General features: G+C 45.0%; 1 protein-coding gene across 1 annotated transcript in view; it reads left to right on the top strand.

The window, feature by feature from the left end:
- The window catches only part of LOC116907398 (serotransferrin-like), a 48,176-nt gene that overhangs the window by 12,254 nt on the left and 18,168 nt on the right, over window positions 1-17,754 (top strand). Inside the window, 8 exon segments of the mRNA XM_032910351.1 lie at window positions 727-817; window positions 1,362-1,391; window positions 3,085-3,255; window positions 4,584-4,713; window positions 7,356-7,420; window positions 10,246-10,430; window positions 12,215-12,404; window positions 15,207-15,209. Of these exon segments, the coding sequence (XP_032766242.1) occupies window positions 727-817; window positions 1,362-1,391; window positions 3,085-3,255; window positions 4,584-4,713; window positions 7,356-7,420; window positions 10,246-10,430; window positions 12,215-12,404; window positions 15,207-15,209 (865 nt within the window).

The following is a 17,754-nucleotide window of genomic DNA, read 5'->3' as shown; positions in this document are numbered from 1 at the left end:
AATCTTTTGTTCTTGCTGTTCGTTGCTGGTGGTGGCGGTGGTGGTAGTCTTTTAAGACAGGGTCTCAAGTGTCTGGTGTTGGCCAGTTACTGGCTGAGGCAGAAAAGGACCTGACACACCTGATCATTCTGCTTCTACCTCTGGAGTGTTGGGCTTATGTGTCGCTATGTCAACACCTACACCTAGGGGATGCTCAGGAAAGAACCCCGGGCCTCTGGTGCAGTAGGCTGGAACTCTATCAACTGAGCTAGCTGCTGTAGGTTCTTTGGTAGCAAATCGATAAATATAGCATCTATTGACAGCACTAGAATTTCTTGCCACTGTCGACTGAGCCTTCTGGAGTTTCTCAGCCCTGCTAAGAGCACTTAAAAACAACCATGTGCTTTCTAAGACATCTATCAGAAAGCAAAACAGACTGCCAAGCCCATTCTTCTATCTACATTTTTAAATACTACATTATTTTAGCTACAGACCATTTTCTGGCTTTGTCTGAGTCAAGGCAAGAAAAATGGAACCTAATTCATACACAACTAACCCAGAACCTGAGTTTATATAGGAGTACACTAACATCTGGCCATGCCTGACCAGGGGTCCAGTACCAACATCTACTGTTACCCTGACTTTCTAACTTGGGCTAAGAGGGACCGTCAAGAAGACAGTCTAAAAGGTCAGGTGGCACAGGAAATAGCAACTCTTCATTTGCTGTGTCTTGCTGTGTCTTTGCAGAATGGAGAAGCAGATGCCATGAGCTTGGATGGAGGTCACGCCTACATAGCAGGCCAGTGTGGTCTAGTGCCCGTCATGGCAGAGAACTATGGTGAGTGAGGAGAGTGCCTCTGCGTGTCCTTTCTGGGCCATGGTGAGAGGAGAATGCAGCCCAGTTTATCTCACAGTCACCATAAAAGGCTCCCTGCCTGAGCTTCTTCTCAGTCTCTGAGACTCCCCCACCTAGAATCTCCACGGTCATCTTACAGGATGAGAGTAGAGGGACCCTCAGTCCCTCTCATGAGATTTCTGGTATAAAAAGGATCCGGTTACAGAGGACATATGGGAAGTCTGGGAAGTCTTGCAATATCTAGAAGGCTTTTCCTACTACCTCACTGCAGGACAAGTCAGTTCAGTCAGCATCCCACTGTGGGCTTGGTGCACAGTGAGTAAGGCATTGAAATGCAGTTTGTGAGTGAATCCCAGAGGTCAGCAGCCAGGTGAACTCTCAACAGCTGGAGAGCCTCGGCCCTTATTGTAAATCAGTGATGGGTGTAGTCTCACCCACTTCTTTCTTCTTTAGTTGCCCCCATGAGAAAGGCTTGGGTTTCCCATCCTATACATAAATGTCTAATGGTTTCTTTATTCTCTTTCAGATATCTCTTCGTGTACAAAACAACAATCAGGTGAGTTTAAACTGGTAATCCTGGGCATTGGAAGGTAAATAAATTCTCATTGTTGGGAGAAGTGATTAGGCAAGTTTATAAGTCAATGGAGAGAGCCAATCGTAGAAGGCAAAGTGTGGTGAGAGAATAGTGATTGGTTAGCAAGGCCATGTGTGGTGACTCAGACACAGGGTTCCTTATCTCCTGTGTGCATATGTAGCTATTGTCCTCTGTAAGGATGCATGAGGGGAACCTAAGGATTCGGAATTTATGAATGGCCTCCAAACAAATCTTTGATAACAAACCAGTAAATACAACATTTATTGACAACGCTAGGATTTCTTGCCACTGTCAGCTGATCCTGGAAACAAATCTAAGTTCTTTCCAATCACTTCCTACCATTTTGGATCCCATAAAGTCTTCATGGTTTTAGATGAGAGTTAGCACAGGCCTTGCCTATGTGGTCCTTGCAAGACTGATGAATAGAACACTTCAAAAATGTTGATGTCTAAGTGCATGGAATTACTTGACCATCCATCCAGGATGGGCCCAGGAAACCAGAAAAACCCACCTCTTACTGAAGCTTTGATTCGGGGTAGATCTGAAAAGATGGCCGAAGAGCAAGCAGGAAGTCTAACACCAAAGTGACCCCGAGTCCTGGTGTTTAGTCTCCTTAGGATGTACTTACTCCCCAGAACTATGAGCATACAGTTCCGAGGTCTTGTCCCTGCAGCTAAACTTAACCTCCCAGTTTTTAGCATATCTAGAAGGAACCATTGCTATTCACAGATAACGAAGATTGTTTTCTGTTGGAGAAAGTATTCTGAATTAATTAAAATAGAAAACAGAATCACAGGTGGTCCAGCCCAGACTGAGAGCACATTTGTATTAGAAAATTACAACCAACGTGTTGTTGGTGTTTCCTTTTTTTGTTTACCCTGGTATAAAACCATATTCTTTTTATCAGAGGACATCTGGCCTGATTAACCCCAATACATGTTCCTATACAAAGTGTCAGAGCTCCATTAACTTTTCTGTATCCATGTCTTTGATTTAATAATTTGGAAAGTAAATTACTGGCTTTTAACTTCAATAACCTTATACATATAGGTAAGGACTGTATGTTAGCCATTTCCTCTAATGATAGTATGCTAATATTTGCTATTCCATGTGTATACATGTATATGTGGGCACACGAGCTTGTCTGTGATGGGACATGTGGAGGTCAGAAGTCAACCTCAAATAGCATTTCTCAGAAGTCACCCACTTTATTTTATGAGATAGGATCCTTGTTGGCCTGGAGTAAGTTAAGCTGGCTTACTAGTAAGCCCTAGGAATTTGCCTGTACCCATCTTCCTAGTAATAAGATTATAAGCACATGCCATCATGCCTGTTTTTTTTACATTGATTCTGGGGACTGAACTGCTAACGTGATTTTACCAACCGAGCCATTTCCCCAGCCCGTTATTGTATTTTTAAATCAATCCATTAAAGCATTTTTAAAATGGACATAATCATGGGGCACCGTGTGATCTTAGTGCTTTGCTTTTGGGAGTCTTCCTGCTGGACTGTCCTATTCTTCACCGGAGCCAGACGCTGTGGAGTTCCTTTCATGACACAATGTGCTCTTTAGGACATCCTCCTTGTCCTAGGGAGAGAGTGGCTACTGTCGAAAGCTTTGGGAGGCCCCAGCGATATTAATTGTTCTTTCCAGATGTCTTTCCTAAAGGGTATTATGCCGTGGCTGTGGTGAAGACATCAGACTCCAGCATCAACTGGAACAACCTGAAAGGCAAGAAGTCCTGCCACACTGGAGTAGACAGAACTGCCGGCTGGAACATCCCTATGGGCCTGCTGTTCAGCAGGATCAACCATTGCAAGTTCGGTGAGCAGAGCCGGGAAAGGAGATTGGGAGGGGCCATGCAGAAAAAAGGGGGGCCCTAAGAAGGGCCATAGGTTTGTGGTCCATAAAAGTGAAGTTTTATAAAAGTGAACCTCAAGGAAATAGGGAAGAGGACTAGGAGGGGCCAGGGGCTGGGGAATGGAGTTAGGACGGTTGTCTTAGTTGCAAATAATAGCATTAGTGGCTATACATTCGCTTGTCTCTCTCATGATGGAGATCAGAGGTGAGCATTCTGTGGCTGATAAGGTGTTGAGGGCTCCTTCCTTCTTTCTGGTCCATCATTTCCATCATAGTACTTCCACATTCAAAGTAACCTTGCTGAGGCAGTCACAATTCAGGCAAGAATGAGAGGAAGTGGAAATGTACACCGACCGTGGTCAGTGTTTGAAAAGAGCCTTCTGGATGGGAAAGCAATTATTCCCATTTAACTTGCCATTGTGCCGAACTTAGGTGTGCTGTCGGACATCTACCTACACACACCTACTATAAACCAAACTCCGGAACAAAGGGAAGCGGCCATTGAGGTTCTGTCCTGGGTCCCTTAAGGTGTTGGTCATCTCACCGAGTCCCTGCTCAGCTCCTAGGATTCTTCAGTTTACTGTGTCCTCTATCTGAGGCTATTTCTACCTCCTTATGTTTCTGAGTAGAAGATTCCAACAGAAAATTTTGACAATGGCTTTGCTTCATACTGGCTTCCTCAGATCTCCTTTCCCGATGCCTCTAAATTTTGGCAACTCCTTAAAGATGAGAGAACTAAAAACCTGAACTCTGCAACCTTAGCATCTGCAGGGACTGGAAATGGGGACACTTCTCTGCATGGAGATGCTCTGGTGTCTCAGAAACAAATTACACCTGGGGCAACAGGCAGAGAAAGCACAGCCTCCTGACCTCTGCTTCCCCTGACCCTCGGTGTACTTTCACAGCCACAGAAGCAGCTCATGTGCAGGGAAAATCCCCTCTCCCTTCATTTTTGAGGTGCAATGGAGTTCTTCGAATGAATGGCAGGGAAGGGGAAACTCACAAAGAAAAGACTGGTCCAACCTCAGAAATCCCCTTTCTTCACTCTGCAGGCTAGCGATGGCACCATCATGGTGCTCCAGGGATCTCCTCCACCCTGAAGTGCAGTGCTAACAAAATCCTTTCCAACCTTGAGAAGTGTCCTTCCGAGACCCACAGTCTGGTGGTTCTGGGTGGGTTGGTGGGTGGCAGGTTGCAGGGTGAATTATTTCATAGCCTGCCAGGGGTTATGTAAGCCACTAGAATTAACCCCTACACAGAAAAAGCTGACTTTCTCTTGTTCTTCTGTCCAGATGAATTTTTCAGTCAAGGCTGTGCTCCTGGCTATGAGAAGAATTCCACCCTCTGTGACCTGTGTATTGGCCCAACAAAATGTGCTCCGAACAACAGAGAAGGATATAATGGTTACACAGGGGCTTTCCGGTGAGTTTCCTAATCCTACATATATACATACATAGCTATATATATGCATATATACATATATATAGCTATATATACGTGTGTGTGTGTGTGTGTGTGTGTGTGTGTGTGTGTGTGTATTGATATACTAGTCTTGACCAGATTCCTTTTAGTGTCTGAGGTGAGATCTTATGTTAGGATGAGAGATTTTCCCACCAAATGTAGAGATGTATGTGAAGGGGCATCCGAGTCCCCAAGGAGCTCTATCTGCCAGGGCCACAGTCAAGACAGTGAGGCCGACAGGCGATAGGGCTTAGCAGTCCTCAACTGGGGCAGTTTGCCTTCTAGAGAGCACTAGCAATGTCTAGGGATGCTTGTGATTGCGATGTGGTCGGCGGGGGGGGGGGCGGGGGGGGAGGTACCTTCAGTCTAAAAGACAGAAGCAGATAAACACAGTGTACGGGTCAGCACAAAGACCCAAAGGTCACTAGTGCCAAAGCAATGGTCCCTTTCTATGATGGGCTAAATACCGAGTCAAGGGTTTGGCTTAAGTTTTCCTACAGAAACCAAGACCCACACTCGTCTTGAGGTAGAGAATAACGAGGCACATGCTTTCTAAATTCCTCTCTACGATTATATTTCGTAGAATGTCTTTTTCTTAAAGCTTAAAGAAAATTAAACTTTCAGTTTCCTGTATGTGTGCACGCCGAGTGCGGTATGGATGTGGAGGCCAGGAGAGGGTGTCAGATCCCAGAACTAGAGATGTAGGCAATTGTGAGCTTCCTGATGTGAGTGCCGGGAGCGGAACTCGGGCCCCCTTGCAAGAGCCACTTAACTGTGCAGCCACCTCTCTAGCCCTGTGACCATTATTTTTGTAGGACATCTGTGTCCCTTGCTAGGGTATTATGATTTAGCTATTCTCCTGCCTCAGACGGTCTGTTATGTGGCAGCTCGGGGAATCTGTGGTTGATGCTATTACAACTGAACTTCCCGGTAACAAAGGGAGAGCAAAGGTCACCTCAACGTTCCAGTAAAACTTGGGAAAGTATGAATAACTCCACAACATTTCTGATTATACAAAAAAAGAATGTATAGGGCACAGAGACTTAGGACTTGAGAAATGTAACCCCCCTCTCCCCCTCCCTTCACCCTTTCCCCCTCTCCTGCTCCCCCCAACCCCCACCCCCACTCCCACCCCCACCATCACTGGCCTTTTCCTTGTTTTTGTTTTCCTGCTGGTGGTAGCATGAGAGATAAGACTCAGACTTTGCTTTTAGAAACATATTTAACAGGCTTCATTTTTCAAAATGTCTTATAAAACTCAGATATGACATGCAACCAGCAAACTGACAGACTCTTAGCTTATAGAGACTCCATGACTCAGGGCTGCACGGTCACTTTGCCTTTTCAGTGACTGTCCACAAAGCTTTCGGATGACCGCCCGAAGAGACAGGTGATTTCCCTTGAAGCAAGAGGGCAAAGGACGGGGCCCACTGTTTGAGAATCTGTTTCACCTGTTTCCATGAGTAGACACTGAATAGCACACTAGGTCACACCTGTGTGTGTCCACTTTCAAAGGACTGTGGTTTTTTTTTTAAAAAAAAGGTAGAACCATGCACAGCAGAGTTAATGTTGCTAGTATTTCTTTCTTGGAACTTCTGGGAGATGTGCAGTGGTTCAGAGCTCTCCATTCTCAATGCACAATACAGATATATGTGGGCCTTGTAGAGTCAAGGATGTAGGTTTCAGGCTTTGCTCTATATTTTCTGTGTTTCCCAAGAGAAGAAAGAAAGAATGAGAAAGGGGGGATAGAGAGAAGGAGAGATAAAGAACGGAGAGAAAGAAAACCAAACAACCCAAAACAGAGACCCCCGCATGCTCCTTGAATGTTAGTTACTTTTTAAAGGAATCAAGGAAAGTTGCAGTCTTTCAAAAACACTGCGCGGGTATTTTGGGCTTCAAAATTCTGAAAGGATGGAATTCCTCGTCCACGTTTCAGATAATGGGGGTCATCACCATGCTACAAAACTGATTCCCTTTTACCTACGTCCATGCTAGGGAACAGATATGATAGACCGGGAAGCTGTGGTAAAGATCACTATGTAGAAAAGGCTGGGAGATGGAGATAGCTAAGTCTGTAAATGCTTGCCACACACCTACATGAAAATCCACATAGAAGCCAGGCACGAATGTCTGTCTTTAACCTCGGCACTTGCGGTGTGGGCTGGAGAAGAATCAGGTGGGTCCCTGGAACTTACCAGTCAGCCAGCTTAGCCAAACTGAGGAGCTCCAAGTTCAGTGAGAGAACAGGTCTCAAAAAGTAAGGTGGAGAGTGTGGAAGGAAGGCACCCAGTGCTCACTTCTGACCCCGGCACACGTGTACACACGTGCACATGCTCACATACTCACATGAATGTGCATATATATCCTTTCACACTCACAAAAAACAAAGGAACAAATGGTGCAGTGTGTGGAGCTGAGCTTTTGGGACTACGCAGCAACTTGGGGGTCCTTTGTTTGCCTTGTTCTGCGTGTTGCTTACTGATAGGATGGCCCTAACACTTGATGACGTCAGGTGACCCATCTGGATCTATAAGGTGCCTCTGAACGGCCTGTGTCAATCTGACCTCCTGTCTTCTCTCTTTCCCGTATCTGGAACTCTCCAGGTGCCTCGTTGAGAAGGGAGACGTAGCCTTTGTGAAGGACCAGACTGTCCTGGAAAACACGAACGGTATGTGTGCACCCTCTCTTCTGTTCCCTACAGAAGCTGGGCCACTGGGGTTTGCTGAGGTTCAGGGATGGCTCCATAGGAGCAATACAGATACGGTCAGGCTCCAGAGCGCTAATTCTCAACTTGTATGTTCAGTGGAGAGAGAAGCAATTGCTTTGCAAAAACGGAACCGATATCCATCCCTATGGAAAAGGCCATTGCAAGGTTGGGACGGGGTGAATATGCATGGTGCGCTGCTTGTACTACTGTATACAGAGAAGGATGGGACAGATCTCAATATAGGGAGGAGCCGGTGTAAAGGCTCTCCTACTGCCAAGTCTGGAAACGTTGAACGTTAAACTAACGTTAACAGTAAAGGATGTCAAACACTAGGTCAAAGTAAGAATCCAGGATGCAATCCCGACTTGATAAATGATGGCGAGAAAGCTCTTCCTGACCACGGAATGCCGACTAGGGGATGAGGAGGAGTGGCAGGGTTAGGAAGAGGATCTTGAGTATTGGTAAGGATGTGCACACCATGCCGGGCATGTCACTAAGGGCTAGTGAAGCACTGCAGTTCAGGCCATCAGTCCCTTCCCTGCCAGCACTCAGATCTGTTCTCTTCACTGCTATGCAGCTGCAGCTTTGGGCAACTGATGTAGGACGAGATGCTTCCTTCCCAGGCGGCACACCCCATTCTACTGTGGGAACCCTCTGTCCACATTGCTGGCGAGCATCTGTGCACACTTTGGCTGTGGGCAATCGCTGGGCTCTTTCCCTTCCTCTCAATGTTCCCCGCACCAGGGACCTCGCTCGGAAGACACTAAGAATTTATTTAAAAGACTGGTTTGATTCTCTCTCTCCCCTCCCTCCCCCCCCTCCCTGTCTTACCCCTCCCCCAATGATTTCTTTTTCTTTTCTTTTTTTCAGAGCTGGGGACTGAACCCAGGGCCTTGCGCTTGCTAGGCAAGCGCTCTACCACTGAGCTAAATCCCCAACCCCTCCCCCAGTGGTTTTTAAATCTCCTTTAAAGGTTTCCTTTCATGCCACTAAGCTGTCACTCTGGTCGTGGTTCTTTGCCACCTTTGCCTTCTTTTGTGCTTTTCTGAGTAACTCTTTGATTTCTAGGCCTTGACTCTCTACTCCTCATAAAGGGTCCAACGTCTATAACCTCCTGGTTATAGTTGCTGTGGGAGATCTGACCTTCTATCTCCTCAGCTCCTCGGCTTGCCAAGCTGCTATTTTTATGCACAGGATGCTGGCATTACAAGCTCAGTTGGCACAAATGCTAGCCCCTTCCTAGTTCCCTTTTCATAGCTTCTGTCTCTAAATAGAGAGCCTTGTTGTAATCCTCTGCCTGTCCCTCCCATTGTCCCTCCATATAACCCACCTTAGTACTTGGAAATTAACCCAAGGCCTGGATCACTCTTAAGCAAGTCTTTACCATATAGAGTGGTGGAAGCAACTTGGTTATTTTAAAATTAAGCTTCATTAACTGTTCCACATCTACATAGGCACATTCATATTCAATAGACACTCGTCACTACTGTGGTGGCAAAAAAGTTGTAAATACTCCAAATATCTTATCAGTGGAGGAATGGTTTAAAAACACTATGCTATAGTCACAATGATCCAATGGTTTAAAAGAATTACCTTGATTTGCATCATGGTGCAGAAGAAACTGTGAGGTGTATAAGTAGCTGAGAGTTACAGAAGTTCATGTGTGTTAAAATCTACTGCTAAGAAAAAAATGTAAGCTTGTAACAACACACAGACTCCTATATAGGTGAATAAGTAGAAGGGGCGTGCGTGAAAACACAAATCGTGATTTCCAAGATTGGAGCCAGAGAAAGCATTGGGAGCTAAGGAATGCAGAAGTGGGTATGTTTAGTTTGTAAGGAAGTGAATTTTAAAATATGATAATGCCCACATAGTATTTGTTGAGTTACGGAAAAAGTTGAGTGGACAGTAAGTGATATGAGAGAGGTCACGGTCCTGCTTTATGAGCGAGGAATGAAAACTGGCAAGAAAAAGACGCCAGAAGGAACCACTGAAAGCCTCTGAAAGGGCGGAGGTCTTTGGATCGACTGATCGATTGATTAATTACTGAAAAAAGAATGCAGAAAAGAGTAGGTAAGCAGCTGAGATAGGACGTTTGCACCTGGAACTAGCATGACGTCAAACCGAAAATGTTGATGAGGATTGAAAAGCATCCTCTGGAGCGGGTCTTCTGTTTGGAGACCGGATGGGGCGGGTCTTCCGCATCCTCTGGGGCGGGTCTTCCGTTTCGAGAGCCGATGGGGCGGGGTAACTGCCTTAGAGCACCACCTTCCCTCCCTTCTCTGGAGCCAGTACAAAAGGCCTTGGGATTTTGCCTAAGACAGGCCTCACTCTCTACTACTGGCTAACCTAGAATTCACAGTGTAAATAAACCAGGCTGGCCCCAGATTCACAGAGATCCATTTGTTTCTGTAAAGGCATGCATGCACCACCATGCCAGGCTTAAAAAAAAAAAAAAAAAAAAAGCATTATTGTTGTTCAGCATTGGAATTTAATAGAAATGAAGTTTTTTTTTTTTTTCCTTTTTCTTTTTAAAAACAACACCCATAGAACATGGCTCTTTTTCATTTCGCTGAGAGGGAAGGTCAGAAGAGAGTGGTCACTAGCAAGCTCTTGTGAGTTGAGAAGCACTTGCAATGCATGACCATCCTCTCCTAACACTACCATAACCATAAACGCGCTTCAGCTGGACAGAAGGCACACGCCCTTCATACACCTGTGGGTCAGTGACATCCCGGTGACCAAAACGGTTAGAGATGACTGATCCACCCCTTTTCTCTACCCAGGAAAGAACACTGCTGCATGGGCTAAGGATCTGAAGCAGGAAGACTTCCAGCTGCTGTGCCCTGATGGTACCAGGAAGCCTGTAACCCAGTTTGCCAGCTGCCACCTGGCCCAAGCTCCAAACCATGTCGTGGTCTCACGAAAAGAGAAAGCAGCCCGGGTTAGCACTGTGCTGACGGCCCAGAAGGTATGAACCGCCAAGGGTCTCCTACCATTTAATCCTAGCAGGGGCAAGGTCATTCGGAGTTCAGAGCTAAAGGAAGCTTCAGAGTGAGCATTTCCTTTCTGAAAACTAGAATTTGGACTCTATAGATGGTGGACCAGAATATCTGAGTTCAAATCTCAGCTCGGCAGCTTTCAATCCAGCTGTCTTAGGTGCTTAAAATCTCCATGCTCAGTTTCTTCACGTATTAAGTGGAAATACACACACACACACACACACACACACACACACACACACACACCTGTTTCTAAATTAATAAAAAAAAATTGAAGTGAAGTAGTGCATGCACAAGGTTTAGGAAATATGTGTCTACAGGAAGGGCTCACACTGTGCTAGCTGGGACTGGATTGCTCAGACCTGGCTCTGCTTCTGTCTAGTCACTCCAGACAAGTTCTCACCTGACCCATGAGCCCTCAGGACCTAGAATCAGCCTTCCAGATCATTTGGATCTTGACTCAGGACTTTATTTTCCTCAAGAATGTTTTTCTGAAAGTGAAGATGACAGATCCTGTTTTCTAATGTTCCTTCACACAAGTCTCCCCCCGCCACCCGGAGCTGAGGACCGAACACTGTACCACTGAGCTAAATCCCCAACCCTCATACAAGTCTTAAGGACCAGAATTGACTACTACTTCTCTAGCTTAGGCCAATTGTACCATATTCTTAACAGTCTGGGAAACACAAAGGCTCTTACCCTCAGAACAACCCTGTCAGGGCCAGCCTTGGGGGTGGGGGATACAGGGGCCACTTAAATACTTCTATCTCTGGGGCCCTTCTACACACAAGCATTACCCACCCTTCTGGTATAGCTTCCTGCCTGTTAATTTGTCATTAGTTTTAAAAGAAAAAAATGCAAAACAGGACAGCATACCTTGAGAAGCCCCTTTAAAAGCATGTGATAATCTCCAGTGGTGTTTCTAGTTTGGCGTTAGATTTGGGTCTAATAATCTTGCAATCGCTAACAGTTTCATATCAGCATTACCAATGTTTAAAGAGACAGACTTTACCTTTTGACTCAATGCAAGATCTTTAATCTTTCTACATTGTTTTAAACCTCTGCTTCTTGTGTAGATTTTTTTTAAAAATGCAATAAAGATTATAAAGATCTTAATATTTAAAGAGAGTGCACGATGGTAATAACGAGCATTTAAAAATATTCCTCGAGCACGGCAGGATGCTAGACTCGTTAGCATCATCGTTTACAACCATGAGAGGCTGAAAGAAGTTAAGTTGCTGGCCTAACACAAATTTAAAATTTATCCAGACATGAACTTCTCGTGATTTATTGTTGTTTTTAACCCAACCATTCCTCTTTTTTTTTTTTTTTTTCGGAGCTGGGGACTGAACCCAGGGCTTGCTAGGCAAGCGCTCTACCACTGAGCTAAATCCCCAACCCCAACTCGACCATTCCTATGAGAGGGCTCGTATCTGATGTCTTACTGGAAGGGACATGTTATTTCTTTTCACTTCCTATAACCACTTCCGAGGCACTTAGTAATGAAATGGAAGAGTTCAGGAAAGGTGGAAGTGGGTAGTTGAGAAGGGTGGGGAGTCTCAGAGGTATTGTGGAATAATGTGGTACAGGCTTCAAGTAAGTAAATGGTAAATGAAGAAGATGGAAACTTCCCAAGGCACCTCCGGTAGCTCTCTTTTGTCCCCAGGGTTGGCTTGGACCTTTCCGCCTCCTGCAGTACAGGTGTTTCGGGTCTGGGACATAGGTTCACGTATATTTTCTGCTCACTTGACAGGATTTATTTTGGAAAGGTGACAAGGACTGCACTGGCAATTTCTGTTTGTTCCGGTCTTCCACCAAGGACCTTCTGTTCAGAGATGACACCAAGTGTTTGACTAAACTTCCAGAGGGTACCACATATGAAGAGTACTTAGGAGCAGAGTACTTGCAAGCTGTTGGAAACATAAGGAAGTGTTCAACCTCACGTAAGTAGGATGAACAGTGTGGAGAGGTTGCTAAGAAACCCAGTGATAGGTGTTGGAAATGGTGTTTACAAGAACTCAAACCCTTAGGAAATAACCACATGGGCAAGATGAAACCTAGCATATACATAGGTTACATGCACATATTGTAAAGGGGCCACACACAGACACACTAAGGCAGTGAACTTATTATATGTGCACAGCCCCACCTTATTTCTAAGATGATGAAAAGGGGCACCAAGCTTATTAAAGGTCCTTGTCCAATATGGCGACGGCTAGCAAGATGTGATGGCTCAACTTTAAGTGACATCTGAGTTAAATCTATATACTATTTTCTCACTCCACCCAGCCTACAGTTTTAGTTGAAAGTAGCCATAGCAAAAAGAATATCCCAGAACATCCTTCTAGACAGCTCTGCTCTATAGAGCTTCAATAATGATACGTTCTGGCTGGCTGTAAAGTTGCTAAGCCCATCTGCAATGGCAGATTCCAGCAATTCAAGTAGAATAAAATAGGTTTTACCGCCTGTGTGGGGATTAATGGAGTCACCTGAAAGCATTTGTAAAGTGTGAGAGAATACATGTGATATGCAGTGGTTAGCCTTCAATTGTAGTTTAGAGGTGAGTCTTGGCCTTAATTTAAGTTGTTGTCCTGGAGATACAGCTTCAGACTCTGTGCTGGTTCAGGATGATAGGGGTCTCTAGGTTGCCACATGTGGATTGGTAAGATGACTCAGTGGGTAAAAGAGCTGATGACCTGAGTTTAATCCCTAGATCTAACAGTAGAAGGAGACACTATACTATACTATACTATACTATACTATACTATACTATACTATACTATACTATACTATACAATACAATACAATACAATACATACATTTACAAGTTGCCACATGGAATTCTGTGTAAGCAATGTGATTGTTGAGGTCTACTGTTACAAAATCCAAGTTAATATTTCCCTTACCTAGATGCTCAAGAGAGCAGTCTAGCTTTGTTATTCTCCACCCCCTCCCTAGACCCAGCTCAGAAGTTGCTCGGGACTACCAGCTACCATCTGCCTAACCTTCTCAGGCAAGAGCCTAGGCAGCTTCTAGTTATACGAATTCAGGCTCAGAGCCTCACCGGTTAAAAACAAGGCTGGAGATGCCCTAGGGCAGAAAGTCGGGTAACAGGGTCTATGTCCTTGTGCGGAGCCCTCCCTGTGGGCATTGGAGGGATGGGACACAGTGTGCATGAGAACGGGAGAACAAAGAGCCTGGGACAATTTATGTTATACTGAACTGTCCATTCGGTTCATTCATTCCGCTAAACCGTTCATAAAATTAAGAGTATTCTGAATGGCCTATGTCTTTCTTCTCTCCCCAGGACTCCTAGAAGCCTGCACTTTCCACAAAAGTTAAAATCCAAGAGGTGGATGCCACTGTGGTGGAGGAGGATGCTCACGTGATCCATGGGCTTCTCCTGGCCTCCATGCCCTGAGCGGCTGGGGCTAACTGTGTCCGTCTTCACTGCTGTGTGTTACCACATACACAGAGCACAAAATAAAAAATGACTGTTGACTTTATTTTCCAAACTCCATTCTTTTCTAAATATTTTCACCAGGATTTCCTCTATAAGCTGACTAAATAGTGTATAAACTGAACCTTGTCTTCTGAGCCTAAGATTCAGGGAGTTGGGGGCCGGAGAGATGGCTCAGAGGTTAAGAGCACTGACTGCTCTTCCAGAGGTCCTGAGTTCAATTCCCAGCAACCACATGGTGGCTCACAACCATCTGTAATGGGATCTGATGCCCTCTTCTGGTGTGTCTGAAGACAGCTACAGTATACTCATATAAATAAAATAAATAAATCTTTAAAAAAAAAAACTTAAAAAAAATTCAGGTAGTCTTTCTCTTGGCTCAGTATGGAGCCCATCCATAGATACAACTCCTGGGTCAAGCCCAAGAAGAGACATTTTTGAAAAGGGTCTCTTAGGTCATTCTAACAGAATCAAATCTCTGTGACCACACACATGCATGTGTGCACATGTGCTTGCACATGATGACAGAAGGAAGAATTTGTTACAGAAACATGCCACAGTGAGTTCCGAGAAAGTCGACAGAAGACCCACTTTTATTAATTCATTGTGGCATAACAGCCATGGTCCAAAACCAAATCTGAATCAGCTTTTGGTAAAAATCTCCCTTTGAGCCTGACAACATAGCAAGCAATTTGCTGTCAGTCAATGGGAGGGGTCCTTTCTCATCAGCTAGACGTCATGGGCAGGTGAGGCAAAGCTCTTCAAGTGCTGGTCATTGGGAACTTTGGTTATAGGATGGTAGGGAGCTCAGAGGGCAGGCATGTCAATGGCGCCCTCTAGTGTTACAGTCCTTCTGTAGGCAGCGGTATTCAGGCCCTTAGCTTTGCTGTCAGCTAACAGACAACTAAGTCAGTAAGGGCCCATGCTAGGAAATCACAAAGTTCCATCCCCCAAGACCTTAGCTTATTTGTACGGAATGAGCATTAAAAAGAGTGCTTTATATAAGAATGGCCCAAGAGCTCAGCATGAACACTGTCAGTGATTTTAAGTCTGCCCAGCGCCCAGGGATAATTGGGGCCCTGTTCCTGTCTCATTTCTACCCCGGCCCCTCCCCTTCTCAGACCACTTTCCTGGAAGTTACAGGTTCTGCGTACCCTCCTGTCCATGTATTGTAATAAGCAGTTGGCTGAACACACAGACTAGTCATCTGCTTTACCTGTCTTACCCTGACAGAAGTCACTGCCATCCGCCAACTCTTAAACCAGCTTAATTCTTTATTCTTAAGCCTGTTTCCTGCACTCCATACGCTCCCTTTCTTGGGATGTTTTCCCTCTCTGACAGGGTCATTCATTCTCTTCGATTCCCACCTCTCTCTATTCACGTGTGATCTGAACTGTGAGCTTATCCTACTAATCTGGGTAGCTGGGTACCCTGGGTATCTTCTTTTTTTTTTTTTTTTTTTATTATTCTTGGATATTCCTTATATACATTTCGAGTGTTATTCCCTTTCCCGGTTTCCGGGCAAACATCCCCCTCCCCCCTCCCCTTCCTTATGGGTGTTCCCCTCCCCACCCTCCCCCTATTGCCGCCCTCCCCCCAACTGTCTAGTTCACTGGGGGTTCAGTCTTAGCAGGACCCAGGGCTTCCCCTTCCACTGGTGCTCTTACTAGGATATTCATTGCTACCTATGAGGTCAGAGTCCAGGGTCAGTCCATGTATAGTCTTTAGGTAGTGGCTTAGTCCCTGGAAGCTCTGGTTGCTTGGCATTGTTGTACATATGGGGTCTCGAGCCCCTTCAATCTCTTCCAGTTCTTTCTCTGATTCCTTCAACGGGGGTCCTATTCTCAGTTCAGTGGTTTGCTGCTGGCATTCGCCTCTGTATTTGCTGTATTCTGGCTGTGTCTCTCAGGAGCTATCTACACTTCTGCACTTCTTTGCTTCATCCATCTTGTCTAATTGGGTGGCTGTATATATATGGGCCACATGTGGGGCAGGCTCTGAATGGGTGTCCCTTCAGTCTCTGTTTTAATCTTTGCCTCTCTCTTCCCTGCCAAGGGTATTCTTGTTCCCCTTTTAAAGAAGGAGTGAAACATTCACATTTTGATCATCTGTCTTGAGTTTCATTTGTTCTAGGCATCTAGGGTAATTCAAGCATTTGGGCTAATAGCCACTTATCAATGAGTGCATACCATGTATGTCTTTCTGCGATTGGGTTAGCTCACTCAGGATGATATTTTCCAGTTCCAACCATTTGCCTACGAATTTCATAAAGTCGTTGTTTTTTGATAGCTGAGTAATATTCCATTGTGTAGATGTACCACATTTTCTGTATCCATTCCCTGGGTATCTTCTTTATACCCAGTGTTCCCCTCTCTTTTCAGACTCTCTCCTAGCAATGTGAACAACTTCTGGGCATTCATATTCATAGTTGTGGCCCAAGTTTCCAGCATCCTCCTTCTATGCCTCCTTCTGTAAGGTTTTAAAAAACCACCAAAGGAAGACCCCAGACTCAAATAGTGAAACAACCAGCATGCGGGGGTCAACCATTCATCTAGCAACCCTAGATAAAGGCACACAGGCCTTCTTATAGGGAACTGGGGGAACTCTCTAGAAGGATGAAGTAATCTAAAATTTCATTGATGGGTGCTGGGGGTCACAGGTGATCAGTGGTCTGCATACCTATGTCAAGAGCATTCAATCATGGGATGAAATAGGGCTGTCCAGCACAGAGGGCCCACTCTGAGATAAGATATTTCTCCATTTTTGTGGTTATCCCCAGGCTGTTCTTTGGGAGGGGTTTTATGCTCTCCTTCTGGATTTTATGGTCTGTCCCTGAGCTGGTGTCTTATGATCTAGTTTCTGGGACTTATGATCTATTCCTGAAGCCTGGTGCCTTGTGACCTTTTTTTAAAAAAATCAGGCCTGGTCCTCAAAATAGAGACAAATGGGGTCCCTAAATGGGGACAAATTGGGTTTATATTGTCCCTTTATTTCCAACTGTGGATCTATAGCTTAAGAGTTTTACAGAAGTCAGAAACCCAACAAATCAAAGACAGGGGCTGCAGTTATAGTTCAGTGAGAGATTACTTGCTCCAAGTTTGATCCTCGATGTCACAAACTAAACCAAGGCAATGAGCTAAGAGGATCATCTATAGCAGGACTTTCTACGACCCACCAACGGTATAATGACACAGACTTTTAATAAAGTTTAAAGTTTAGTCCTTTTGCTTGGACAGTCTTCCAGCTACTCTAAACTTCTTAACCTGAGCATTCTAGCCTATGACCCACCATGTGTCTAGGTCTAACCTTTCTGTTCCACTCTGGTTTGAGTCTGTTCCCTCCCAGTAGGTTCTCTGAATTTCCCCTTGTCTGATTCTTCTCCCAGAGTCCCTCTCTCTGCCTACAAGTTCAGCCCTCCACTTCCTGCTCAGCTATTGGCTGTCAAATCTTTATGATAACCAATCAGCAGTGAGATACAACTTTTAGATAGTCTCAGGCACAGAGGGCTGTCTGACCGTCAAGTATTTGAGCAGGCACGGAAGCTGTTTACAAATATAAAGGCCAAGATGGTCCATCGAAATGACAACACAGAATCCTGCAAGCATTTAGCTTTCTGCCAGACAGAATTAGCAATTGAAAATACAGAGACAAACCTTCAAACAATGTGAAGAAAAAGTTATAACCAACGATCAGCTTCCTTGCTGTGATAAAACGCAGGACCAAGGTAACTTATAAGTGAAAGTGTTTAATTTGGCTTGTGTTTTCAGAGGGTTAGAGTTCCAAGTCATAGCCATAGGAACAGCTTTGAGCTAACTTCCACGTCTGCAATTGTG

The sequence above is a fragment of the Rattus rattus genome, chromosome 8 (assembly GCF_011064425.1).
Source record: "Rattus rattus isolate New Zealand chromosome 8, Rrattus_CSIRO_v1, whole genome shotgun sequence".
NCBI classification, from domain to species: Eukaryota; Metazoa; Chordata; class Mammalia; order Rodentia; family Muridae; genus Rattus; species Rattus rattus.
Note: the sequence above shows the minus strand (reverse complement) of the source record. Positions and strands in the feature narration are given on the sequence as shown.